At 37.8% G+C, this 27,899-nt stretch overlaps 2 protein-coding genes across 2 annotated transcripts; one reads left to right on the forward strand and one right to left on the reverse strand.

Annotated features, from left to right (window-relative positions):
• Positions 1-4,508: 4,508 nt before the first annotated feature.
• LOC145577697 (uncharacterized) lies at positions 4,509-5,333 on the reverse strand. Its single transcript, XM_081635166.1, has one exon. It carries the CDS (start codon positions 5,331-5,333, stop codon positions 4,509-4,511), a length of 825 nt encoding a protein of 274 aa, XP_081491292.1.
• Positions 5,334-20,878: 15,545 nt separating this feature from the next.
• LOC145577698 (uncharacterized) lies at positions 20,879-23,473 on the forward strand. The gene has a single exon (XM_081635167.1). It carries the CDS (start codon positions 20,879-20,881, stop codon positions 23,471-23,473), a length of 2,595 nt encoding a protein of 864 aa, XP_081491293.1.
• Positions 23,474-27,899: the final 4,426 nt, after the last annotated feature.

The following is a 27,899-nucleotide window of genomic DNA, read 5'->3' on the forward strand; positions in this document are numbered from 1 at the left end:
ATGGATGCTACCGGTATATCCCGTACAACTAGCCCCCCAAGTGAGGACGTTAGTAAAACTGACGTGCTCACTTGCGATGGAACACGGCGGTGGTATGCACAATATGTCATACAAGAATTTTTAGAAAACGGAAAAAATCTACGATTTGCCTCCCAAGTGAGCAAATTGACGATAGTTCTTTGCTCAATTAAACACGAAAAAATCTACGATTTGCCCCCCAAGTGAGCAAATTGACGATAGTACTTTGCTCAATTAAATATGACAAAATCTACGATTTGCCCCCCAAGTGAGCAAATTGACGATAGTACTTTGCTCAATTACTGAGAAACATGCCGACATGGTTTGCTCAATAAAATACTAAAACCGAAAATAGGAGTTAAAACGATTTCACACATTTGAAAATTTATCCCCTAGGATTTGGCGGGAAAATGTAATAAAGTAATGGGGCACGTGTCAGTCATCGAAGTAGGCTGTTTTTGAAAAGGCGTTTTATTACAGCCGTTGGATTGCATGCAGTAAATGTCACATCAATCGCTTCATTTGGACAGTATAAATAGCGAATTTCGTACTTTTGACCCTTCATTTCTTTTGCGAAAAAATTTCGAAAAATTTCCACTACACTGCGCTCATATTTCGCACATATTTCTGGGATTCAAGAGTCGAATTTTCGAAGGTTTACTCAGCTGTGTTGTGACGAGTGTTAGTAAGCGGAGGACATTTAATTCCGGAGTTACGCTTTCAGGAGTTGAGTTCAAAAGAGGTAACAAACCCTAACTTTCTTTTCGATTTCTCGCTGGTTTGTGGTTAAGTAGATTTGCGTTTATTTCATTATTTGTAAATGTCTAGGTCTGGAATGCATGCGAATACGGGTAAAGCCAATGAGGCTGAACTCTGTACCCCCTTAACTTCTATAGAAGAAAGAGAAGCTTATTACCGTCATAAGTTTCTGGCTGACGCCGAGAAGGCTTTGCGTCCTACCAACCCCGATATCCCAGAGGACACAAAGATTGCCGACGTTGAGCCTATTAGCGTTCAATATCATTTGAGATCAAACTTAGATTTGTTTAATCAATACGGCACTAATATTGACAGGATGCCGAGAACCAAACATACCAGTTTCCAACGTGAGGTTGGTGAAAGCAGTAGACCCTCTGTTGATGAAGAAGTTGGTGACCCTGGGCATGAAGCTTTGGATATCCGAGAAGAAGATATCCGGTCAGTTGAGGAAAGCCTAGACCGGCAAGAAAGTGGGGGTGAAAGCATCGGTAACGAAGATGCAGAGGGATCAGAAAATCTTGGGGGAGGAGATGACGAGGAAGAAGACGACGAGACCGACGAGGAAATTGCTGCGGATTTCAATGTTGCTGCTCAGATCGCAGACGAAGAACGTCTCGATGAGGAATATGATTCAGACCAAGATGATTCAAAATATCTAGAACCGCAAGAAATCCCTCGTGGTTATGAGATAAATGACTGTGTCGTGGATCCATAATATGCTGGTAAAAGAGTGTCGCGCAGTTTAAAACCTTCGTTAATCATTGAATAATTCATGTCCTTACCGGCGTGAGTCTCTACCACGTGGAGAGCTGCTTCTCGGAACGTGGCATGTCCCTCTGACACGTGGAGAGTTGCTTGGTGCCGCGTAGGCACCTGCTATTTACAAGGTCGGTGTGCCACCTATCTTTATAGGTGGCACCTGCTTGGTTGTGTTCCTATAAATACCCAAGCAAATCCTCATTTCAAAGGTAGAATCTCTCTCTAAGTCATTGAAGCTTGAACTTGCGAGTTTAGCCAAGGCGTCTGCCTGTGTGTTCATTGCTCGAGGAACCAACTTGATTTCGAAATACTCTAGACCAGACGTAACACTCTTGAGTTTTGCCAAATATGCCGTCATGCTCGGCTCTCGAGTTTCGTAAGTGCCATTGAACTGATTTGCTACTAATTGCGAGTCAGTTGTCATCTCAATACGCCTTGCTTCCGCAGATATGCATAACCGTATTCCTGCTAACGCTGCTTCATATTCTGCCTCATTATTCGAGGCTTTGAACTTGAACTTAACGGCATACTCGAACACATCTCCCTGGGGAGAGATCATAATTACTCCAGCTCCTGAGCCGGTTGAAGCAGACGAGCCGTCAACTGATACCTTCCATGTGCCGATAGTAACCTCCTCTTCATAATAGGACGTTTCTACAATGAAGTCAGACAAGGCCTGGGCTTTGATTGATACTCTTGGTTTATACGTAATAACATATTCAGACAGTTCAATAGCCCATTTAAGCAGTCGGCCAGACGTTTCTATCTTCTGCAAAGATTTCTCTAACGGCTGATTCGTTAAGATATCAATTGCATGTGCATCAAAATAAGGGCGCAACTTTCGTGCGGCCACCACTACTGCGTACGCGATCTTTTCTACTAACGGGTACCTTCTCTCGGCAGCATTTAAGACGCCGCTCTACCAGGAGCACCGCCGCTACCGTCTTTGCTGACGCGGAGATATAAAGCTGTAATATTTCTCCTTGTTCCGGCCTTGCAACGGTGGGTAAGGACCTCAAGTGATTTTTCACAGCCTAAAACGCCTTGGATTGGTCCTTCCCCCATTCAAACAGCTTGTTCTGACGCAAGATCACAAAGAACGGTAAGGCCTTATCAGCTGACTTGCTGATGAATCTCGTTAACGCGGCTATTCGACCAGTGAGCCTTTGTATATCTTTTATGCACTTTGGTTCTGGTAAACTAAGAATCGCCTCAATCTTATCGGGGTTGGCGTCTATCCCTCTTTCGCTCACCATGAAACCGAGAAACTTTCCTGATCGAACGCCGAACACGTACTTCTCTGGGTTTAACTTCATCCGGTAACACCGAAGTGTCTCGAAAGTTTCTCTTAAATCGGCGACGTGGTCTGTAGCCAAACGGCTTTTCACAATTGAATCATCCACATACACCTCTACATTTCTTCCTTTCTGGTTCGCAAATACCTTGTCGACCAGCTTCTGGTACGTAGCCCCTGCATTTCTCAATCCAAACGGCATAGCCCTGTAACAGAAAACTCCGGAGTCGGTAATGAATGCCGCCTTGGTTCGATCCGGCTCATATAAGCTGACCTGATAATACCCGGAGAAAGCGTCCATGAAGCTCAATAGCGCGTGACCGGAAGTTGAATCTACCAATCTATCTATCCTCGGCAAGGGATAGCAATCTTTCGGGCAGGCTCTGTTCAAGTCCGTAAAGTCCACGCACATTCTCCATTTCCCTGACGGCTTCCTCACCATAACCACATTTGCTAACCATTCGGGGTATGTGCAAGGTTCGATAAACCCTGCCGCTAGCAATTTATTCACCTCTGACCGAATAGCCTCCATTTTCTCTGTTGAGAAGTTCCTTTTCTTCTGCCGAATAGGTCTTGCCCTCCTGTCGACATTTAGCTTATGTACTATGACGTCGGGATATATCCCTGGCATCTCGTCTGCCGAGAAAGCGAACACGTCAGCACTTTCTCGCAACAATTCTGCCAAATGGCAGCGCGTGTTGACATCCATATCGGATCCGACACGCACTACCCTACCGGGAACTCCAGGCTGCAATTCGATCTCTACAGTTTCGCCTCCTGGGGAAGGACGTGGCGCAGTTACCGGCCGAGTATCAAAATTTTCCATAGCCAAGTCATGTGTAGAGGGAATTCGTTCTCGCTTGGCTGGTGTCTGTTCACAAGTTTGCTGTCGGCCTGGCTGCTTCAGTGCTGAAACATAACACTCTCTTGCCATAGTTTGACTACCCCGTACGCGCTCTGTCGTTCCCGCGTTGGATACATACACCATTGTCAAGTGGTACGTTGAGACCACAGCTTGCATGTCATGAATTAGAGGCCTACCGACAATGGCGTTGTAAGCGGATGGCACATCAATCACCAAAAACTCCGCCATAACGTCTCTTACTGCCGGACCCTCTCCCATTCGAACCTGAAGAACTATACTACCTTCAGGTCGCACCGTTGATCCGTTGAAACCTATCACGGGATAAGACACTGTCGTCAAGTATTTTCGGCCAATCCTCATGGCATCAAAAGCCTTAGCAAACAGGATATTTGCGGAACTTCTGCCGTCAACGAGTGCCCGCTTGATATCTGCTCCATTTACCGTCAATATCAGCACCAACGGATCATCATGAGGGTAAATTATTCCCTTAGCATCCTCCTCCGAAAAAGATATTGAAAGCATGGAAGAAGGTCGAGGTCGTTCCTCTACGCTCAAAGCGTTCACTAGGTGCCGGTATTCCGATAAACTCTTCTTCGCCCCGCTCACGGAACCCCTATATACTGGTCCTCCCGTAATAACATCGATCGTTATTTTGCGCCCTGTCGGATTACCTCCCTGTCTGGATGTTTCCGCATGATTTTGCCTGTAAGTATCATCTTGCATTGATGAATCTCCCTGCTTTCGATACTCGGTTTGCCTAGGCTGTGAATTTTGCTGTCGGCTGGGACCTGCCTGGGTACGATACTGGGATAATCACCCCTTCCTTATGAGATCTTCAATGTTCTCTTTTAACTGAACACATTCTTCGGTGTAATGACCAACATCTCTATGAAACATGCAATATTTCTTCACGTCCCAACCCTTCGTTATCATCGGTGTCGGTCGACTCCAATCTTCTCTATTCTGGTTTATTGAATATATTACCGCTCTCGGGGTGTTTAACTGCGTATAACTACTATAACGACCCAATCCCCTTGTCGGCCTTCCGGATCTCTGCTGACCTTGCGGCAGCGCCCTGCTTACCCCACCCATCTGAGAATTCAAGCTATTATCACTTTGCCTTCTGGAGGGCTCTGCCGACGATATCTGACGGCTCGTTTTCAGCAGCTCCTCACTTTTTATGTATTCATGAGCCTTGGAAAATGCTACCCCTAAGTTTGGGAAAGACTTCCGCGACATATATTTTTTGAAGTCGTTGTCACCCAGCCCATTCATCAATGCCATCACGGCAATTTCTTGCTGCAATTTTGGTATAGTGTTAGCCTCGTTGTTGAAGCGTCTAATGAAATCTCTGAGCGACTCATCCTTTCGTTGCTGAATAGCCATGAGCTCGCCAGATGTCCTTTGTCTCGCACTATTACTTATGTACTGACCTGTGAACAACTCCACCAGGGTCTCAAAGCAGTCAATTGATCCCGGCTCTAAATTGGAGAACCAATCCGAAGCTGCGCCGGTAAGAGTTGTAGGGAAAACTTTACACCACACAGCATCGGTGTCGGTATATAGCAACATGTGACTCTCAAACGCAGCCACATACCGCTTTGGGTCCCCCTTACCGTCATACGTACAGGACGGCATCTTTATTTTCTCCATTTGTTGGTCAAGTACCTCTTGTGTGAACGGAGAGATTCTGGCCTGATGATCGCCCTGACTGCCCGCCTTTCCAAACCACTAGAAATATCATGCCGATAAGAACCTGAATCCCCCACCTGGGCGCTTTGTGTGAGTTAGCGCTCAGCCGGTGTGGTCTCTCGGCCCCGACTTCTTGACGGTTGCTGCTGTCCCGCCTGATTGAACTGACTCTCCAAGTTCACTATCAGCGGCTTTGTCGGTACCTCATCCCGCATTCCCCCTGCCGTTAACTCGGCTTCCTTTCTTTTCTTAGACATAGCCCGCATGACCTTGTCCGTTATCTCTAGCTCCTCCGGGGTAAACCCTTCCAAGGGATCTGGGGTTAATGCTCTACTACGGTTAGGTGTTATGGGCCTGTTCATTGTGTTACCGTGAAGGAGATGAGTTTCATCTTCGACCATGATTGGTAGTACGGTTTTATTCGTGTTAGCGTTAAGGACATTGTTATCATATTGTCGGTTATCAACTTCTGGCACCGGTACCGAAGTTTCCTTACTTCCTTCCATGACTGTGAGAGGTCCTGTTGGACGATAGAAGTTATTATTATCCCCTCCTTCTAGCACCAATTGTTCCTGCTGGATTCTGTTTCCGTTAATGTCTGAGGGCTGGTAATGGTTTACCGTCCAATTGCTCACCTACACAGCCAATACAGATTAGCTAACCCGGGGGTTATCCGGGAATAACCACTCCGATGCTAAAGTCAGTACCTTTGTGAGAAGAAAGTGAATAAAGTGAAAGAAGAGAGAGAAAGTGTTTTAGAGAGAGAGAGAGATTCTACCTTTGAAATGAGGATTTGCTTGGGTATTTATAGGAACACAACCAAGCAGGTGCCACCTATAAAGATAGGTGGCACACCGACCTTGTAAATAGCAGGTGCCTACGCGGCACCAAGCAACTCTCCACGTGTCAGAGGGACATGCCACGTTCCGAGAAGCAGCTCTCCACGTGGTAGAGACTCACGCCGGTAAGGACATGAATTATTCAATGATTAACGAGGGTTTTAAACTGCGCGACACTCTTTTACCGGCATATTATGGATGCTACCGGTATATCCCGTACACTTTCATATTTTCTCTAACAACATTATTCAATAATTTGAACATAATAATTCACCATCAGGACCAATAAAGTTACCCTTGATTGACAAGTTACACCAACTAGCATGGGGTAACGCCCTCCCGCACCGTCACCTCGCCGAGTTGGCGACGGTGTATGGGCCTATCATGCACCTCCGGCTAGGTGAAATCCCTACCGTAGTTGTGCATCGGCTGACACGGCAAGGGAGGTTATGAAGACTCATGATGCGGTGTTTCATAGTAGGCCAAATCTTATGGTTGGAAAAGAGAATTTTTTATGATTCCTCGGATATTGGATTGGCCCCGTATGGTGAGTATTGGCGGCAGGTGCGGAATATCTTGGTGATCAAGCTGTTTACGATGAAACGAGTCGAGTAGTTTCGGGTTATTAGGGAGGAGGAGGTTGCGGAGTTTGTAGAGTTGCTAAAGGCGGAGGCAGGGTCTATGGTTAATCTAAGCAAGAAACTCTTTGGCCTTAGATTTGATATTACATCAAGGTAAATTATGTTTACTTTTGCATTTTTAACTTTGCCTTTTCACTTTATTATTGATCCTGAGTTTCAACTATCAACTTAATCTTTTAGTTTAGTTGGTCTATTAACAGTTGGAAAAAAAAAATCTAATTTACCCTCATAACACATTTTTTGAAGCACTTCTAAACTCGGGCAAATAAGAGAACTCGTCAAATTATCATAAGGTTTGATCTCTAGACTTAGCTTCAAGGATACGAGCAAGGTTGGGATTGGAGAGTGATGTGACTGATGTCACTACTCCGCCACCTCAAACCTTAAGTGGGAGCCAATTGATATGAACACAAATTTAGAATATCATGATTATTCTTGAAGTAGGAATCTTGGTTGATAAATTTCGCTTTCACAAAATATATAAAGTGAAAGGGGCTATTGGTTGAAAAATTATGCTTTCTCAAAATACCCCTCTCATGATTACTACCACAGTACCATCCTTTAAAAAAAAAAAAAAAAAAAAAAAAAAAAAAAAAAACTTAACTTTTTTTTTATAAAGAAGTTATTACTCCGTACTACGTAGTATATCTTAGAGAGAAGTTTTGGCCTTATATTTAGGGAATGAAGCCCATCAATAATAATTTAAAAAAATATATATATATAGGGGTAAAGACTAAAGATTAAGAAATAATGTTTCGTAATATTATAAAATACTTCTTAAGATATTATTATTATTATTATTATTATTATTATTATTATTATTATTATTATTATTATTACATGAACAATGAGTACTTTTTAAATACGAACAATAGTATATTTTCATACTATGAATACTAAAATATTATTTGATATATAGCTAATGGTGGAAAGTATTATGAAGTATATTTATTAATTACGCTAATTTGTACGTGATTTTGTCATGCATTCATAAACTAATACGGAATACAAATAAGGAAAGGCCTTTAACGTTTATTTGTAGCCCTAAAGTCTACATATTGCATTACCCTTAATCTTATGGTATATAACAATGCTTATAATTGTACCTTTTTTTTAATTTTTTTTTTTACTTACAATAATTTCGTTTTGTACAATTTCTAATAAATAAATAATGAAATATTATTTCGCACAAGTTTTGAACTTTTGAACTAGTTGAAGTAGGAAGACAACCCAATTGAATAGTATTAACTTACGTAAAAAAACAATAGTATGTAGTATTAAGCATAGAACACGTGAAATTGACTTACAGAACAAAAGAAAAGAAAACTATGCAACTTACAGTGAAAACAACGCAAATCTAATACAGTACTTCGGGGTTTTTTATTTTCTTTTAATTTTTTTTATTGCAACCTTTAAATTTTTATGTTTATCAAGCAATATCTAATCTCAACTTTCACGTATTCATTTTAAATCATTCAAAGCTGCGTATTCATTTTAAATAATTCAAAGTTGGAATTATTTAAAACGAATACGTGAAAGTTGAGATTATTTTAATTTTACCATTCATATTTATTATATTTTTTTTGTTAGAAAAATTTTCATTTATATTATTCATATCTATAATACTATTTACCAAATATTGTAAAATTTTAATATACTGTACTAAATATTAAAAGTTTATATCGAGATAAATCTAACAAAAATTCACATGACTATGTTTTTTCCAATCACGAAATCAATTTTCATTTATATTATTCATATCTATAATACTATTTACCAAATATTGTAAAATTTTAATATACTGTACTAAATATTAAAAGTTTATATCGAGATAAATCTAACAAAAATTCACATGACTATGTTTTTTCCAATCACGAAATCATAAAAGACGATCAAATAAATATATGTGCATAATGCAAAATCTATAACCTTTTTTTTTGTACGGAGAAGGATCCTACCAGGTCGAAACCTCTCACAGGTCCTCCCAGCCTGGGTAAACTGGCTAGGCATTTTGAGGGGGGAGGGGGGAAGGGAAGGGAATCCCCACCCTAAAGTACGTGTCTCTATACTAGTGAAGTTTGATCATACAATCTCTTGATTGTGAGATGCTAAATCTCTAATGTTACGATTGTAAAAGAATGAAGGGTGAATATAGTATATTGTATAGTTCCAATCAAATATAATAGTCAATTAGTTATACGTGCGGTTGAACACAAATCCTAGCAAGTTGGAAGAAATTGAAAGCTCAAATTGAACGTTACTCCCTCCGTTTCAATATGATAGTCTCATATGGAATCAATCACATAAAAATAAGAAAAGGAGAATATTTGGAATGTAACGTTAAAGTAAAAAACAATTCATAAAATAGTTTTGCCTTATTAAGTTTTTGGAAAAATTGCCAAAAATAACACCACTTTTCACCGGTCTTTCAAGAATCGAATGACCTTTACATTATTCCAAAATAAAACGACCTTTGATACACATCTGCCAAAAATGAAACGTAACCTGTTGATAACCTGTTAAAAAGGTTACTAGTGACACGTGTCACAATGTCATTAGTCAATTTTTTTAAGAATCTTTTTTAAAAAAAACTTTAAAATTAAAAAAAATGAAACTAGAAAAAAACCCTCCGTCCCTGGCAGCCATCGCTGGGCCTCCCAATAACGGCCGGTGGCTAGAGCCCCATCCCCCTACCCTGACGTCGGCGGCACCCCTCCTAACCCAGACCCGACCACCAGTTCCTTCCACTAAACCACCTTCCTCCCGCCCTAAAACCTTCTTCCCTCCCCTCGAAAATGCTCCTCTCCCCACAGATCGACGCCAAACTACCTCCACTATGTCGGCGAACCAATTTCGCCCTTCCAATGACCGTCTTCACCCCCTTCCTCCCTTGAATCACCACCCGAAACTTTAAACCCCAAATTCTTGTGGTGGTTTTTGTTTCCCGAATCACTGCACCAGCCCCTATCAAACCCCATAATTGATTGAAGATCGGATTTGTTTCTTGATGTTCGATAATTGCATGATAATTTGATCAGTTTCGAGTCCGATAATGACCTGTAATTCGACATTTTTAGCTTGTTTATGCTATGGTGGAAGGAGGAACTTGTTGGGATAGAATTGTTAATCTCTCAATAATTCATCTCATTTCTTTTGACGGTGGCTCGGTCATCATGGTTTGGGTCAGGAGGGGTGTTGTCGGCGCCGGATAGGGGGCTCTGGCATTAAACCCCATGATTGAAGATCGGACTTGTTAGTTTCCTGATGTTCAATAATTGCACGATAATTTGATCATTTTCGAGTCCAATAACGACCTGTAATCCGACATTTCTAGCTTGTTTAAGCTATGGTGGAAGGAGGAACTTGTTGGGATAGAATTAATAATCCCTCAATTCATCCCATTTCTTTTGACGGTGGCTCGGTCATCATAGTTTGGGTCAGGAGGGGTTTTGTGTCGGCGCCGGCCGCCGGGTAGGGAGCTTCGACTACCAGTGGTTATTGGAGGACTAGATGGTGGAGGTCAAGGGAGTTTTTTTTTAAAAAAAAAATTCAGTTTTTTCTTTGGTTTTAATTATTTTTTAAAAGTGTTTTGATATAATTTTTTTTTTTATTTTTAAATCGTAATTATTAAAGAAAAATCTTAAAATAAAATTATATTATATTAACCAATCACACATGTGACACATGTCAAATGTTACAGGTTTTTGGTTTCATTTTTTACAGATGTGTATCAAAGGTCGTTTATTTTGAAATAATCCAAAGGTTGTTCTATTCTTGGAAGACCGCTGAAAGGTGGTGTTATTTTTGGCAAGTTTTCCTAATTTTTTTTAGAAAAGAATTAGCCATAATTGCATAAATTAAGGGAGTAATTTCTTTAAGGAAAATTTAAAAAATACCACAATGTATATCACTCAATTTTGACAATACCACCTCAAGGTTTTTTTTTATTAATTATTAATCTTACCACCTAGTTTTTTCCAAATCCTTTAAAACTCCCACCACTTTTGCAAGTGACGTCATCATGGGTCCCACTTTTTCATATTCCCTCTCTCTTCCCTCGATTTCCCTGTCTTGCTTCTCCCTTCTTTCTATCTCTTCTCTCTTCTCTTCAATACCCATTACTGTACTCTCACGCACCCACCCAAATTTATTGTGAAACCCTAACATTCAACACTTACCTCTCCTTTCTTTCTAAAAGAAGCCTTTGTGTGGTACTTTCTCTTAGCAAAAGAGTAGTGGGGGGGTACCAATTGACAAGCCTCTAATGTAATTTGAGCACTGCCACTCTGGTATTTTGGGCTGTGGTTTTTTTTTTTTTTTTTTTTTTTTTTTTTTTTTTTTTTTTTTGCATATGAACATGATCATATGAACATGATCATATAAATGAGTAATCACCACTACAATGTTAGTGTTTTCGCCCCAATTGTATGATTTAATTGTGTTTTCGCCCCAATTACTTGTTTAATTGTCCAACTATTCATTCAATTTTCAATTCATAAATCCTAATTTTTCGAATTTAGCAAAACCCCCAAATTGATTACCTAAACCCTAATTACACTAATCAATTCAATTCGTTGAGGTTAGATTGTAGAAATTTATACCTAATTTGCGAAATTTGTGTAATTGCAATCAAATTTGAGAGAAGAGATTGACACAAGGGAGAAGGAAGATAGGGGAAATCGAGGGAGGTTGAAGGAAGAGAGATCGAAAATGAGGGAAAATGAAAAGGTGGAGCCCATGATGACGTCACTTGCAAAAGTGGCGGGAGTTTTAAAGGTTTTGGAAAAAACTAGGTGGTAAGATTAAAAAAATAAATAAAAAAAAAACTTGAGGTGGTAATGTCAAAATTGACTATTATACGTGGTGGTATTTTTCAAAATTTCCTTTCTTTAATTAGAGTCTTGTCATCAATGCACATTCAATTAATTTAACCAATCAGAAATTAAGATGTATAAAATAGGAAATAAAAACTAAGTTAAACGTGAAATATATCAATATAGGTAGATTTTTTTGAAATGTCAAAATTGTATATGGGACTAACAAATTGAAACGGATGGAGTATTTTTTTTTTTTTTTGGAAAGGTAAGAAAAAAAAAGAAGGTTAATAAACAATAGAAACTAATATTTTTATTATTACATAAATTATAATTATATTACTAGTCTTTTTTTTATAACAACATTTAATGTGTGGTTTACAAAAGGTACACAATTTCTAGAATACTATGAAATACATTTGAAAGGAGAGTATACAAATCTTAAATACGTATTTCCATTTGCTTAATAAACAAAAAGTTACTCATATGAAAATACGCAAATTATTTTATTATAATAAATAATTAAAGAATGCAAAAAAAAATTATTTTTTAATTTGAAATGAAAAATGCAAAACAAAAAAAAATGTCAGACCATGTCATGTATCCATAACCATTATAAAAATGCAAAACTTTCTACTATTCCTTATGAATAGTATTTTTTGGTGCTATTACATAGGTGCCCTTAATTTTAATGAACTGCCGACTTTGCCCCTGCTTAAGCATTTGCGTTTTGTTTGCCGTGTGTATTGGGGAGTCCAGCTGGTCCTTATGCCTTTTGTTGTAGTGACAGCTGGGGTAGCATTGTTCTTGCAAGAGATGTTGTTGACTTTTGGGGATTCGGTTTGTTTTCTTGAATTTGGTTTGGTTTGGGCTTTTTCTCGCTCTGGTTTTCGGAGGCTCTGGGTTGGATGATGAGGTCTGGAAGGAAGATGGCTTCGTCTGGGTGTTTGTCTGAGAATGGCTGGTATATTTTTTCTACTCTTTTCGCTTTTCTGGTTTCCAATTCTAGGTTTGGTTTGCTATTTTACATTGCATATTAGCTCTGGTTAGGATTACGATTAGTGTTTGATGTGTTTGAACTGGAGTAGCTTACTTGGGCGCTACTTCAATGTCCTTTTTCAGCAATTTTTAAAAGACTTGGGGATGACTTTGATGTACTTAGTTTGTCACAGATTTCTAGGGTTATGAATGACTGCCCTGGTTTACGATAGCCTATATATAGAGTAACGGGGGTTCGTTTTGGGATGTAGCAGCCTGTTCATCCTCGATGTCACTTTCTCTCTGGTTGTGGATGATCTGAGTTTGGTTTGGAGAGGTATTCGTTTGAGAGTTGGTGCTTTCTTTTAGATGCCATTAGGATTCCTATTGTACACTCTTGCAGATGTATTTTTGGACTACGTGTTTCGGATTCCCTGGCAAATTGAACTCTACATTCATAACTACTAAATCAAGATTGTTTTAGGTTTATTTGAATTCACCTGTTCTATGGGAAAATGCTTTTATTAGGTTTGGATTTAAATTAAATTGGGTCAATTTAAGAGTGTTTTTGGGTGAATGAGTTGTGCTTTTGTGAGCATATATATTTATTTTAAATTGAAGTCAATTATGATTTAAATTCATATAACTGATTAGATTATTTGCATGATTTATTACCTGTTCCTTGTATTCTGTCTATCATTTGACAGATGCTTTATATCTGCTTTGTACATGCTCTAATACAATGACATTGTAAATTTAACCTACACAGCTTTGACAGCTATTGTAGAATTAGGCTTTGAAATTTTTATTACTTAGAATCCATTTTGTGTGGTAGTTATAATGGAATTAATGAATATTATTGTCAATTTGATTTGGTTAGTTGGTGAATTGCCTTTGCATATAATTCCCTTTGCCGAATTGGCTTTGTATAATGTCCAATTTGTTCTACCAATGGTGAATCCAATAAATAGATAGATGGATTTATATATTTTAAACTTAGCTCTTCTTGGGATTACAGGTTTGCTTGTAGCATTGTTTGTGGTGTTTCTGTTGGAGTTTTTCCTGTTGTGATGTTCGCAGCAAATTTGTTAAGGTAATTCCTATGATTCCTTTTATGTACTAGGTGTTGTGTAGTGATTACCATGCTTTTCACGTGTTCATTTCATCCTTTTAAAAGTTTATGATGTCTTGCTATATGGAAGTGTCTTGTTTTGATGTGCATTTACAATTGTTAGTAGTAGCGTGTATGGTTTTGATGTTCGACTTATATGTATTCACTTTTCATGTGCTACATGCACTGCTACTAAGTCGCTGCTACTAAGTCGCGTGCTGTGATTAGGTGCTCTCTTTGCATCTTTTTTTTCTATAGATTTTGTTACGTGGTATAGCTAGGCTTTAGTGGTGTTCCTTGGGAGGTGAAAACCTGTGTTGTGAATACTTTGTCCTGAACAACGATTTTGCCATTACAGGTTATGGCTAGACGTTCGAACAGAGTCTTTGTTCCTTTTCAGCCTCTTTTGGAAAAGGTTGTCGCTTGGCTGCAGTTTCCACCTCCGGCGTATGGATTCATAGATACCGCTAAGAATAATGTCTTTGTACGGATTAATAAGCCAAACTCCCGTGCACGTTTCATTTTCTACGGTGGAGATGCGAGTTCAGTTGAAGAGTCTCGTGAAAGAGCGGCTCACAAGGCTGTGAAGAGATTGATTTGTCGTTTTAGTGTTCGGGTGTCTGATTTCACATATGAGCGCATTAAGATGTATCGTTTATGTGTCAAGTTATATAAGAATCGATGCGCTGAATTAGTGCAGGACAGAGAAGACTTGAGTCGCATTCGTGCAGAGTGCAGCACAAGAGAGGCTGTGACATCTAATGATGTTCATGTTTCGGTTGATTTTGCACAGGTTTTGGGGGTTTTAGTGAGAAAGACCGGTGTCACTGTAACTGCCATTGAAACTACTAAGTTAGAAGGACATGGCTATAACTCTTGGGTAATGGTTACCTGCCCTCATAATAGTATTGCCATGGAGTGCATTTTTAGTGAACCTTGTCTTGAAATAGACATTGCTGAGCAAAGGGTTGCAAACAAAGCATGCTTCTTCATAGCTTCTGTGTTTAATCTAGAGATAGTTGATGCTAACTATGGTGCAGCTGTGAAGATCAGTGAAGAGTGTTGCTTAATAAGGGAGAAGTATTTGCTTTTGAAAGGTCATCTTGACTGCTTGGAAAGGAGTTCTAGCCAACTTGAACCTGTTAATTGTTTGGTGAACAATGAGTGTGTTCACTACAACAAAATAAAGCAAAGGTAACAGTGAAAAACCATTGCCTAATATAAAAAAAGTGTTGTCTTATAGCAAAGGCAACAAATAACCGTAGATGGCAACATAGATATTAATGTTACATTTTCAAGCTATAGTTTTGTTATTGTTATCTTTTCATGCAACAATTATTATGTTTATTGTCTTATATTAGAAAAAGGTACACTTTAAGCGACTGTAGCCTTATATAGTCAGAGCAACAATTTTTTATCTGTTACTTTAGTTCAAGGTAACAAATAAATATTGTTGCTTTAGATTACTAAGAGTATCATTTCTGTAAGTGTTGCAATCTTAAGTGTTGCCTATCCTCATTTTTTTTGTAGTGGTTACACCAACTGTTGAAGCAAACCAGATTCCAGTCCTAGCTCTTCCACCGTCTCTTTCAAATAAGCGCAGGATTGCTTTGAATGAGCCATCTAAGACTGGTGTGGAAGTGCAGCCTTCTGAGCGCCTTGTTACTGATGTGGCAGATTTAGAGACCATTTACAAATGCGGTAGGCTTATTAGTTGTTTAATTAGCTATGTACTGTGACGGTAGCTGCCTTTTGGATTTAGGTATTTAAGGACATGTATGTAGTTCCTATGGTTGTATTTATCGTGTAGCAGCTCTATTAGGCACCTTTTGCCTCTTAGTTATTAAAATATCATGGACATGGAGTCTTTTTTGCTGTAATGAAACCGCTGTTATGAATGTATTGCCTAATATGGCTTTTTAAAATGAATGGAATTATTAATTGTTTGCTGTTTATTGCTTTACTATTTTTTTTTTGGGGTTTTCTGGTTTCACAGCTTTGACAGATTTCATCTAGAGTTGCTATTTGGAGATTTAACTACAGTCCAGCTTTTACAAATTGATCTAAGGGTGTGAGAATGGGTATTGTCCTAATTAAACTTGTTTACATTTAAATATGTTCTATGCAGCTGGTACTTGCATCTTTTGCTATGTAGGGTGATTGTTACCTGTTGTATAATAGATTGTCGATACGGCATATCTCGCCTATCTCGGAAAAGCTGTAGCAGATTAAATAAGGTCACACAGAGGGCATCACAATCAGCATTTGCTAGGTATATATATATATATATCAGAGTTACATTATTTAAGATAAATAGCATTGTGTTTAGGGGGAAAAAAAACAGAGTAACTATAGCTTTACATCTAGCCCCTCTTTACCGGACAATCAATGTGCTGCTACGCAGTCTCGACAAAGCCGAACATCAAAGCGGCAGAAATGTATACAACAACTGCCCGCATCACAGCCAACTAGGTATACGGTGTTACTTGTTTAGGTGCATTTATATTTCCTTTAGCTATAATGCATGTGCATATATTTTATTTTGGGCAGTCGCATGCTCGCTTTTACACTGGTGATTCCATGTGTCCAGGCTGTGCTACACATAGAGTTTCTTTACGCTTACAAATAGTTCACTTTTTGGCATTATTGATTGTCAGGGTTTGTATATATGGTTAAATAATATATTCTAAGTTTGGTGCAGGTAAGTGCAAGCAATACCAACTGCTCTTTCCAAAAAAAACTTCTACACACTGTCCTACAGAAGGTAAAAGGATATAACAATAATAGATGTTGTATGTTTGCCTATCATTATTGTTAGTATTTAGCTTATATGTTTGTTTGGTTATATTTGTTTTCGATTTAGATGTTCTTGGTGCTGCTATAGGCCGACAATTACCAACAGCTCCTTTCAGGCTTTCTGTCCCTTTTTACTGTGATAAATGTGGTGCAAAAAAGTTTATGTTTGAATCCTTGCAGTTTTGCTGTGGAAATGGGGACATAGAGATAGCTGCATCTGAGTATCCTCCTGAGCTTGTTTACCTGTTCACTTCAAAGGACGAAGTTGCTGTGCATTTTAGGAAATATGCTAGATTGTACAATAATTTGTTCGCATACAGTTCTCTTGGGGGTCACTATTATGCAAGCACTTACAAAGGAATTTATGTGTTCAAATTGCATGGCCAAATGTATCATTTTGTACCTGTAGGCACCCATTTGTGTCTCCCCAAAACCAAACCCAGTGATGAGTGCCTTTCACGTCGAATCATAATTGAATGAAACGAAAGTGTGGAAAGGTCTAGTGTTGCGGAAAGTTTTATTTCTTTTCTCTTCTCCCTGATTTTGAAAACTTTATTTTAAGAAAACAGCCAATCCAGTTTGGTTGGTCCATGATATGGGTCCAATAGTGGTGTAGTTGGATGGGGTTTGCAAAGACCTTTCCAACGATATATTATAAGCCCAATTCCGATGAATATTGAGGAAGTTATGGCCAATTTACTAAACTGGGCCCGGTTTGAGCTTTAAGTACGGCCCTATGATCTAGGGGAGGGCCTAATATAATTTATCATTCCTAATATAATTAGGAATGGTTTTAGTCTTCTAGAACATTCTAGAAGGTCTTATCATTCCTAATTCAATTAGGACTTTTCAGAGTTTTGATCAAGATCAAATAGCATTTTCGATGGAAATTATATTATTTTATCTTCCAGTACGGTAAGTTTATCAGATTTTCGAAAACGCGTTGAAAGCCGATTTGGCGTCCAACCCCAGGCCTTGGCGCCTGGAACCAGGATTGGCGCCAGGCGCTAGCCATTGGCGCCTGGCGCTAGCCACTGGTGCTGGCGCCAATTAGCCAGGGCTGGCGCCAAGGTGTTTTGGCGATCTTCAGACTCTGTTTTGTTAAATTATCCTTTTTTGGGTGATTTTCTCTATAAATATCGTATTAAAAATTCCGTTTTCATTCACCAATTCTCTTTATTCTTAAGTTTTATTCAACTCTTTTCATTCACGAAGAATCATCAATTCTCTTCTTCATTCATTCTCCTCATTCACAAATCATTCATCAATTCTTTTCAGTCAATATTCATTCATATCTTTCATTAGAATTCTTTTCTTTTATTCTTTTCTAAACTTTGCTTTTCTCACACAAAATTCCGCATTCACAAGATCTAGATACACCTAGCCATATTCGAAGTTGCCTTCGCCCTAGACGTGAAAGGTTTTAATTTCTGAGGGTTTGGTCCCAAATCTCTATTTCAATTATTTAATTTAATTGTTTTGATTATTATTTTCGTTGAAGTTACTAACGCGTGTATTTTGTTATTAGAAAGAGGTACGATTAAGTACTTTAATGGTTTAATTGATATTATGATATAGATATCATGCTTAGATTATTATTTTGATTCCTAGTATCATGTCTAGGGTAACTTTAATATTAAGTATGATTAAAAGTACGATGCTTCCTATATTCTTCCTAATCTTTATGATTGTTAGTATCATGTTAGGGCTAAAGCTTTGATTTTTATTGCTTAGTGACATGCTAGGGTTTGTTATTAATCTTGTTAGTATCATGCCTAGGATCTTGTTATGCTTTAACATGATTATGATTGATATTATTATTATTATAATTATTATTCATGATATTGATTAGTTATTATGTTGCTTGATATGTATTATATTTTATATTGTTATTGCTTGATCACCTTTATTGTATGTTAAAGGGATTTGGTACTTGCAACCACGCTTAATAAGATAATTAATAATCTTGTTAGGTTAACTTTGATTATAATTCAAGTGATCGCCAATGATAGTTTATTTGTGCATTAAATTCAACCAACATAGATTAAGCAGGTTTAGGGTTAACCTATTGATTGTATGTTAGTCAGAAAGCGCACATGAATACGAGCAGAATAAAGTAGAGGCCTATTATTAGGGCAGGTTCAATCTCTTTTAGGTCGGATTTGTACCTTCATCCCCGAACCCTTATTTGGTTCATGACCTTATGGAGTTGACGATCTCTTGGATCGTTAAGGGGTGTAACCTTCACCTCGTGATGGTTTACAAGTTCCTTAAAAACTTGTTGGCGACTCTTTTGCTCTATCTTCTTCCCTTTTGGACGCCACCGTACTTTAGTGTATGATCACAGTGGGGTTCAAGCTAGTGGGATTTTAAAGGCTTGAAATTATTCCCTACAGTACCGCATTTATTGGCTAATGATAACAGTCCCAAGTATCTGCAATTGTACTTCTATGATGGCCAGCATGAAGCACAAAATAGGTTGGGTTGTTTCCCTGTAATAAGAGAGGATGTGGTTAGTATCCTTATGCAAGTATCCCAACGAAATCCTTACGCTATGTTCATCCGGTCTTTAAGAGACAGAGTTATTCACGCGGATACAACAATTGTTCTTAATAAAAACCCAGTACTTGATCAGCGGGTTTATAATGCTCCTTCTGTTGATGATGTTGCTGTGATATGGCTAGAAAATGCTTCGTCTAGCCAAACTTTGGATCCTCATATATTAGTAACTGGAAAATCTGATGAGTCTCATCGAATTTACCATAATTATGGCTGCTTTGATCCTCTTCAATATCCTTTGTTATTTCCTCGAGGAGAATGTGGTTGGACTCAGGGTCTTAAAAAGAATTCTCATCCGAACAGGAGATTGGCAGACTCGATCCCAGATCCTATAATGTCTTGCGCCGTTCATACTGCTGCAGATTTAATAACCGAGGAAGAAACACGTAACTAGCTTTGCCTTTATATGTCCAGTTACGCTTTTAGAGTTTACCTCCGAATATTGCTTTCACTAGACGAAAAAAGCATTTGGCCACCGGTTCGAAACCCCCTTATGCCACCGGTTTTGAACCGGTGGTCATTTGGGGGGTGGCAATAATATATTAAAAAGCCACTGGTTCAAAACCGGTGGCAAAAACGAGTATTGCCACCGATTAACCGGTGGCAATATTAATTGGCGCTTTTTTTTGGGTATTTATTAGTTTTGCCACCGGTTAACCGGTGGCAATATGATGTATAATATATATTTTTTTTTCACTTGAACTATAGTCAGAATAGTCAGAGTTATTAGTTCATATTTTTGGTTTGCTTATTTCACTTGAAATATGAGTCTCAACATCAAAAATCAAATGAACTTGTAAATGAAATATATAATCAGAAATAAATTTATCATTAAATTGTTATTGTACAATACCCAAAAAAAATAAAATAAATTTACAACATCAATATAAAAAAAAAATTACAACATCAATATCTTCTTGATTCTTCTATGTGGAGTCATAAACTAGTACCTGCATCAATATCTTCTTGATTCATTTATTACTTATTTTATGGCCTTTTTAATACAGGTGCAAAGAGGCAGAACACTAGAGCAGACAAATTTATTTCTCCCAGAGAATATTATGCGTATAAGTTACAGATTCAGCCAAATAACATGCTTTTACGAGCAGGGCGATTCTTCCAACAATATATAGTTGATATGTATGTCAAGATTGAAAATACACGGCTTGATTACTTTCGTAACAATCAGGAATCAATAAGGGCTGATTTGTATAAGGGTATTTTGGATTCGCTAGATTCTGGGGAAACTCTTGGTTATAATGTTGGTCGTAGAGTTATCTTACCTCCAACTTATATTGGTGGCCCTCGGGATATGAAGAAACGGTACCTAAATGCTATGGCGTTAGTGCACAGATTTGGTAAGCCAGATCTTTTTGTTACGATTACCTGTAACGCTAATTGGCCTGAAATTAAAGCTGAACTAGCTGCTGGTGAGACAGCACAGGACAGACTAGATTTAGTTGCTAGAATTTTCAGAGCAAAAGTACTTGCACTAAAGAAAGAAATCATGCAGAAAAAAATATTTGGAGAAGTTGCTGCAATGGTATATGTAATCGAGTTTCAAAAGAGAGGTTTGCCCCACGCTCATTTCTTAATTATTCTCAAGCCTAAATACAAGTTGAAGTCGCCAGATGACTATGATCAGTTTGTTTGTGCTGAAATACCTGCTTCAACTAATCTTACCTTGAGAAGAATTGTTCTCGCACATATGATGCATGGTCCTTGCGGTGCACTGAATCCAGAATGTCCATGAATGCGCAAGGATGGCCTAAAGCTAAGGTGTAAGAATAAGTACCCTCAACAGTTTTGCAGTGAAACAACTAATAATAAAGATGGTTATCCTATCTATCGCAGAAGAGAAACTGGAGAAAAGGTAACCATAAGAAATGCACAGCTAGACAACCAATGGGTTATTCCTTACAATCCCTATCTTTCCTTGCTATTTGATTGTCATTTTAATGTTGAAGTATGCTCGACAATCAAGGCAGTTAAGTATCTATACAAGTATATATATAAGGGTCATGATAGAATTTCATACAGTGTTGTGCCTTCTACCGGTGATTCTGTAGATGAAATTGACCAATATCAATCAGGGAGATGGGTATCTCCTTGTGAAGCTGCATGGAGAATATTCAGTTTTGATCTATTTGAGATGCACCATGCGGTTTTACCTTTGCAGGTTCATTTACCTGATATGCAAACTGTTCACATTCGTCCTCATGAAAGACTACGTTCTGTTGTTTCAGACTCTAAACGGTCAAGAACTCAGTTAACTGAATTTTTTGCAATGAATGTTGCTTCTGAAAATGGATTAGGGTATTTGTATGGTGAATTTTGTGAGCATTACACATGGAATCAAGGCGATAAAAAATGGAAACAAAGGGTCCAGAACAGAATTTCAGTGAGAAGATTAGCATTCATCTTTCCAGCAGAAGGAGAACGGTTCTTTCTTAGACTGCTTTTGTTAAATGTGAAAAGCCCTAAGTCCTTTGAAGCTTTGCGTACTGTCAATGGTTGTCTTTACCCGACTTTTCAGGAAGCTGCTCTAAAGCTTGGCCTTGTAGAAGATGATGATGCAGCTAATTCAACACTGTCTGAAGCTTGTGAGACTCATATGCCTACTGCCTTACGCCGTCTATTTGCAACAGTGTTGATGTTTTGTCAGCCAAGTGATCCTGCAGCTTTATGGAATGCCTATTATCCTTTCCTTGCTGAAGACTTTTCTCACAAGTTTCCAAATCAATTGTTGAAAATACAACAACTTACAGTTAGAGCAGTGGAGCAACACCTTGAGGCCATGGGAAAATCTCTTGCGTTCTTTAGTTTGGAGGAACTGAATTCCCAGGTTAGTGATGAGTTCAGACGTACAAAAGACATTTTAGATGCTCTTGATGCACCGATACCGGAAGAATGCTTAAGCTGTCGTTCAAAGCTAAACCTTGCGCAGAATGCTGCTTTTGAGAGTATAATGGAACATGTTATGCAGCAAAAAGGAGGAGATTTCTTTATTGATGGCCCTGGAGGTACAGGGAAAACTTTTCTGTACAATGCTCTATATGCACAGATACGACAGATGAACAAGATTGTTTTGCCTACAGCTACATCAGGAATTGCCGCAGCAAACATTCCTTCAGGCAGAACTGCTCACTCAAGATTCAAAATTCCAATTAATGATGAAGCTTCTTTAGCGTGCGATGTTCCCAAACAAGGTAGTTTAGCAGCATTGTTAAAGGAAACTACCTTGATAATATGGGATGAGGCTTCAATGGCTAAAAAGCAAAATCTTGAGTCTTTAGACCTTTTATTACAGGATATATGTGGGAATAAGCTGTTGTTCGGAGGAAAAGTTGTTGTTTTTGGAGGGGATTTTAGACAGGTTTTGCCAGTGGTTCCTCAGAAAACTATGAAGGAAGCAGTAGAGGCAAGCATTATGACTTCATATTTGTGGCCCAAGTTCATCAAATTTAGTCTAACAGAAAACATTAGAGCAAGGGAAGATCCATTGTATTCTGCTTTTCTGCTTGCTTTAGGTAATGGTGAGCTACAACAATCGGAAAATGCCTTTATCAAGCTGCCAGAACAGATTGTGCAGTGCAACAACAATTTCACAGAATTAGTGGGTACCGTTACAGAAACAACATTTCTAGAGATTGTTCATGGGCACTTTGACTGTGCGGTTTTTGCTCGAAAGGCTATTCTCACACCCATGAATGACGATGTGGATTCTATAAACACATTCATGATTGAGCAATTCCCTGGACATTCTGTTACATACAAGAGCTTTGATGCAATTCTAAATGATGCATGCAGTATATATCCTACAGAATTCATTAACAAGCTATGTCCTGGTGGAATGAGTCCGCATGAGCTTGTTTTAAAGGAAAATTGCCCTGTTATACTGTTAAGAAATTTGCTTCCATCGTCAGGCTTATGCAATGGTACCAGGCTAATTTGCAAGAAATTTTTCCCAAATGTAATTCAGTGTATTATAGCCGTTGGCCATTACAAAGGGGAAGAGGTGTTCATACACAGAATCAACTTAAGGCCTTCTAGCTCTGTCAACTATCCATTTTTGTTTGAAAGGAAACAGTTCCCTATAAATCTAAGCTTTGCTATGACAATTAACAAGTCTCAAGGGCAAACTCTACAACAAGTATCTGTTTATCTCCCACGACCATGTTTTTCCCATGTCCAGCTTTATGTTGCATCATCACGGGCCAAGAAGGCAAAAGATGTTTGCGTTTTTACAAAAAATGCTGGAAGTCAATGTTCTGCAAATGCTGTTAAGAATGTAGTGTCTTATGAGCTTTTACGTCTAGCAGGCATTATTGCAAATGATACAGACTAATGTAGCTAATCTTTTTCCTTACTCAACGCATATGCAATTGGATCGAAGCTGGTGTTAGCAAATCTCTATAGGTACACTTTGGACTAACTACATTCTGTTACCCAATTAGTTTTCCAGATTGTCACATCAAAATCCTGTTACCATTCTAAGCATTTTGGACTAGATCTATTATTGAATGGTGAATCTAAGACTAACTAATTTTCCTTTTGTGTGCAGTACCATGAGCTTGAAATTGATAGTATCAAAAAGTACAAAGTAGGCTTTGCTTCCATGAGAAATGCCTTTTCCTGAAATCGTCAGAGATAGTTGGTGGATTCTTCACTCATAATTTCATTTAAATATATGTACATTGTGATTGTTTTTTCCGTTAGCATGCTTTATTATAGCTACTTACTTTTGCCATGTAAAGGAAAGCATGATGCTTCCTGAATTTTATATAAGCAGGACAGATTTGATCTCAATTGATAAATGCATACCTTGACTCTTTTCCACTGTCTTTTTTTCAAATGAGATCACCAATCTTTGCATCATATTGCACTGTTTGTTTTGAAGAACCAGGACTAATGCCTCAAATAATCCTAAGCTTTGGATGAGTGTCCACTGCATAGCCCAGTGAGGTTTCTTGGATTTTGTTTTTTCTTTTTAATTCAGCTTTTGAACTTCAAATTCCTGTTGAGGATGAAGCCTACCAAAACCAGAGTCTATGAGTTTTGGAAGACCATCCAATAAAGCATTTGTGTAGTAGTGCACTACTTTGCTTATCGTCTCTCTCAGATGCTTGATTACAGCTTCATTTCTTTTCCAGATGTCTTCCTTTTTTCCCATGAAACAGGACTACATGCTGTCATTTGATTATGTACCTAGCTTGTTCTTAGAGCAATTTGATAACTTGGGTTTGATTGAACTTTTTGAACTACATGATACATATCTAAAGCGTCTGTGTTCCTTTGTTGTCACCCATGCATATCATCCATGGAACCAACACAAAGTTTTCATTTGCCTCGTAAGAAGAATTCTGCAACTATTTTCCATTTAATTGGCCTTTTATGCGTACTACTTTTCTTTTCCCCTGATATAATTTGCTTGACATACATACTAATTACTAGGAAAAAATATATTATAAATTAATCTATATGGAAAGTAAAGCATGGACATTGTTTAAGACTGTGCAATACATGGCTGACAATTCTGAACACCTGTTATGCAGTCATTTTATAGCTACAAATAAGTAGAATTATCTCAGTGTTTAGCTTTGTTTCAGCTGCCAATTTTGGAGTTCATTTAGCAAGTCTGATAATATTGCTCTGCGATTTGGGTTTCTTACTGTAAAATCTTTTGAAATCTGAATTGTATGCTTGGTTACATATGGTGATGATGAGCATAACATCAGGGCTTTGTATTTATAAATTAGTATGATTATACTTTGGTAATCATTTTGGATTTAATTTTATTCACCTTTTTGATGCTTGGTTTCTTTGCTTCCTCATATAGGAGAGAGTATTCTTTACCTGCAACCTTTAAGATTCTTCATCCTTGTGTTTGATCTAGCTCCTTAGCTTTTCAAGTAAGCCTGCGATTGAGTGTCTTGGAAATCTTCATTCAGTTAATTCAATCTGGTTTCCTGTGTATCATATCAACATCTCTTGGTGATTCATTTCTTGCTTGCGTGTCCGGATATGCTTAATACTGAGAGGCATTTTCTTTCAGCAATGAAGGTGTCGAATGTAATACCATATGCAAGTTAATTTGCACAAAGCACTCAAGTTTTTCCTTTAGAAGTAGCTTAAATTTTCTATATTGCTGTAATCTCTTCAAAGGTTTTGGTGATATTTATCTTACAAAAATGCAACCATGGTCTCGATATGAATGGTTAAATAAACACTACTTCTCATGGATGTGGGGAGAAGACTAGCTCAGGAAAGTCGCTGCAGAGGGACGACCTGCCAAGTATACAAGGGTTGGAGAAATCATGACCAGAACGGTATTAAATTTTATTTCCTTATGCAACTTCCGTCGTATTTGTTGGGGCTATATTTCCAGCAATGAACTTTCACCCTGTTACTGACAGCAAATTATCTTGACAACAGACTCAGCACCTTCCATTGTCCTGCGATTTTTCCGATTACATGGTCAGCAGTATGGATGAAGACTTTCAGGATATCGTTGGTATCAGGTCAATCTTTTTCATAGCTTGAAATATGCAGAGTTGACCTTTCTGATCATCCTTTCTTCAAATCTGCTGTCATATTTTACTTCATACAAATTTTACAAAACTTATGTATGCAGTACGCAACTTGACTTTTGTTTCTTCTTTTTCACCTTGCCTCTTTGGGTCTATGCCATGGTTTGCAGTTTCGTTGATTTTCATAGTAATTTTCCAGACATCTCCTGGTGCTTATGTAGTTCAGGTATGTGCTGTTGGATACTTTATGATCCCTCATAAAGTCATAATTAGTAGTTAGTTCACATAATATTCTGAAACATTGATTTCTTTACTCTAGGCATTTCATGTATTATCAGTGAATTCCTGTCTATGATTGATTAATTGTAGTTGGAGACTTAGAGTACTGTGTTCCCTCTATTGAAGTCAAGAAATTTAGTATTTCATATCTGATTAATTGGAGATGAGATTTATTTGGCTATTGCACTATCCTTTTTCTTTGCTTTACATTTATTTTATGCTGGTAAACTGGTTGTGTTTGGTTGGGTAGAAAATGAATATGTTGAACTCCTACACCTATACATATGGTTTGAAATACTGAAATAGTTGACTCAACTCAACCTATGATTATTCAACTCATATTTGTACTGTTAGTTTTGAAATTAAAATATACTTCATAGGAAGTGCTATATGGACCAAAATTTATGGAATAAGCTGTACGTAACAAGCAAACATGTTAGCTATTTCTTAAAACCATGATCTACCTTTACCATTTCATTTAGCTTTTTAAGGCCAACTTTCACATTGAACCTTGCTGTACTTTTGGGTGCTTATGTAGTTATGGTATATATCTTAGTGAGTTAAACTAGGCTATTTTCCAGTAGGAATCGTCCGCTCTAACCTAACCCTTTGAGTTGAACTGTCTTTTTATGTCCACTTGATTATGAATTGTATTATTGTAAAGCTGCTGCTATCATGTTTGGTTTAGGTCAGGTGTCATGTTGGGTTAATTCTGTTTGCTCTACCTGTTATAACCACTGATTGATGTTTCATCTGGCTGCTGCCCCTGTCTTGCACATCCTATAGATTTATCTAGGAATCATTCATTACTCATTATTATGAATTTGTGATGGTGTATCAAATGCTGTTTTTAGGATGTTCTGCAATCATATGTACAGAAACTTATTTTATATCTTACGTCAGGAATCATTTGATTTAGTTATGGGTGAGAAACTGCGACTCTTCAGAAAGGGTACCATTCGGTAGAGAATACCTTGTATTTGTTAGTGATTTTAAATCTACGGAGTATAACAAACTGAAACGTTAGATATATATATATATATATATATATGACATTTGTATTTTTTGACTTTTGGATAGAAAATTCTAAATCTAAATTTGTTCGTTCCAAACTCCGACCATTTCAAGTCAATCTTAACAAAGAGAAACAAATTTAGCTAAAGCTTCATTACCTTTTAATGATAGCAATTAACAAATTGTAATTTCTCATTTATATTCTACACTTTTTATCTTCACTTCCCTGTTATTCTTACTTCTTTTACTACAATTTCTTCGCATTTTCTCGATTTTCTTGCAGAACAAACTTGTTCTTCATCATAGTCCTTTGCTTTCTTTGCACGTTTTAGAGGTTGATTTTATCAATTAGACATGGAAAATTATTGAATCACAATATAGCTTTAAGTTTTTGCAATCTCTCTATAATATACTCCTTTTAGGTGCCAAGAAGTCAAGAACCACAGTTCATATATTTGTAATTTCTTGAATTTTATCCATTTTGGGATAAAAGCACCTCATCTTCTTGGGTTCGTTGAGTTCAACCCATAATGAAAAGATTACTTGAGTGTGGAGACTGGTTATTGGTTGATTTATCTGGTGGTGTATCTTTCTTCTGTAGAATTTTAGCATCTTTTATCCAATAGTAGCATGGGAAGAAAAATAAATGATCCTTTATTTTTATTGGTTTTGAGAAAAAGAGTGCTTGAGCCTCTAATTGTCCAAGGTCAAAATTCACTTATGTAGTTTATTTGCCTTAACAAAAGCCAACATAAAATAAACCATTCAAATTCTGTGCTGAATATAACTGCCACGTTGCTAATTTGTTCTTGCTTCCCCAGGATTCTTTTGCTATAAGGAGCTATGAGCGTGGTATTGCTGCAAAGAACAGTGGCGCATGAAAAGCCAATCCGGAATAATAAAAAAAAAAAGAAACAAACTTTTAGTGTTTAGGTTGCAGGAGGCTAATGA

Source organism: Chenopodium album, chromosome 14 (genome assembly GCF_948465745.1).
Source record: "Chenopodium album chromosome 14, dcCheAlbu1.1, whole genome shotgun sequence".
NCBI lineage: Eukaryota > Viridiplantae > Streptophyta > Magnoliopsida > Caryophyllales > Amaranthaceae > Chenopodium > Chenopodium album.

Excerpts from the sequence above, each read along its gene's own strand:
- LOC145577697 (XM_081635166.1), bottom strand. The coding sequence starts at position 5,333 with ATGCCGTCCTGTACGTATGACGGTAAGGGGGACCCAAAGCGGTATGTG.
- LOC145577698 (XM_081635167.1), top strand. The coding sequence starts at position 20,879 with ATGCGCAAGGATGGCCTAAAGCTAAGGTGTAAGAATAAGTACCCTCAA.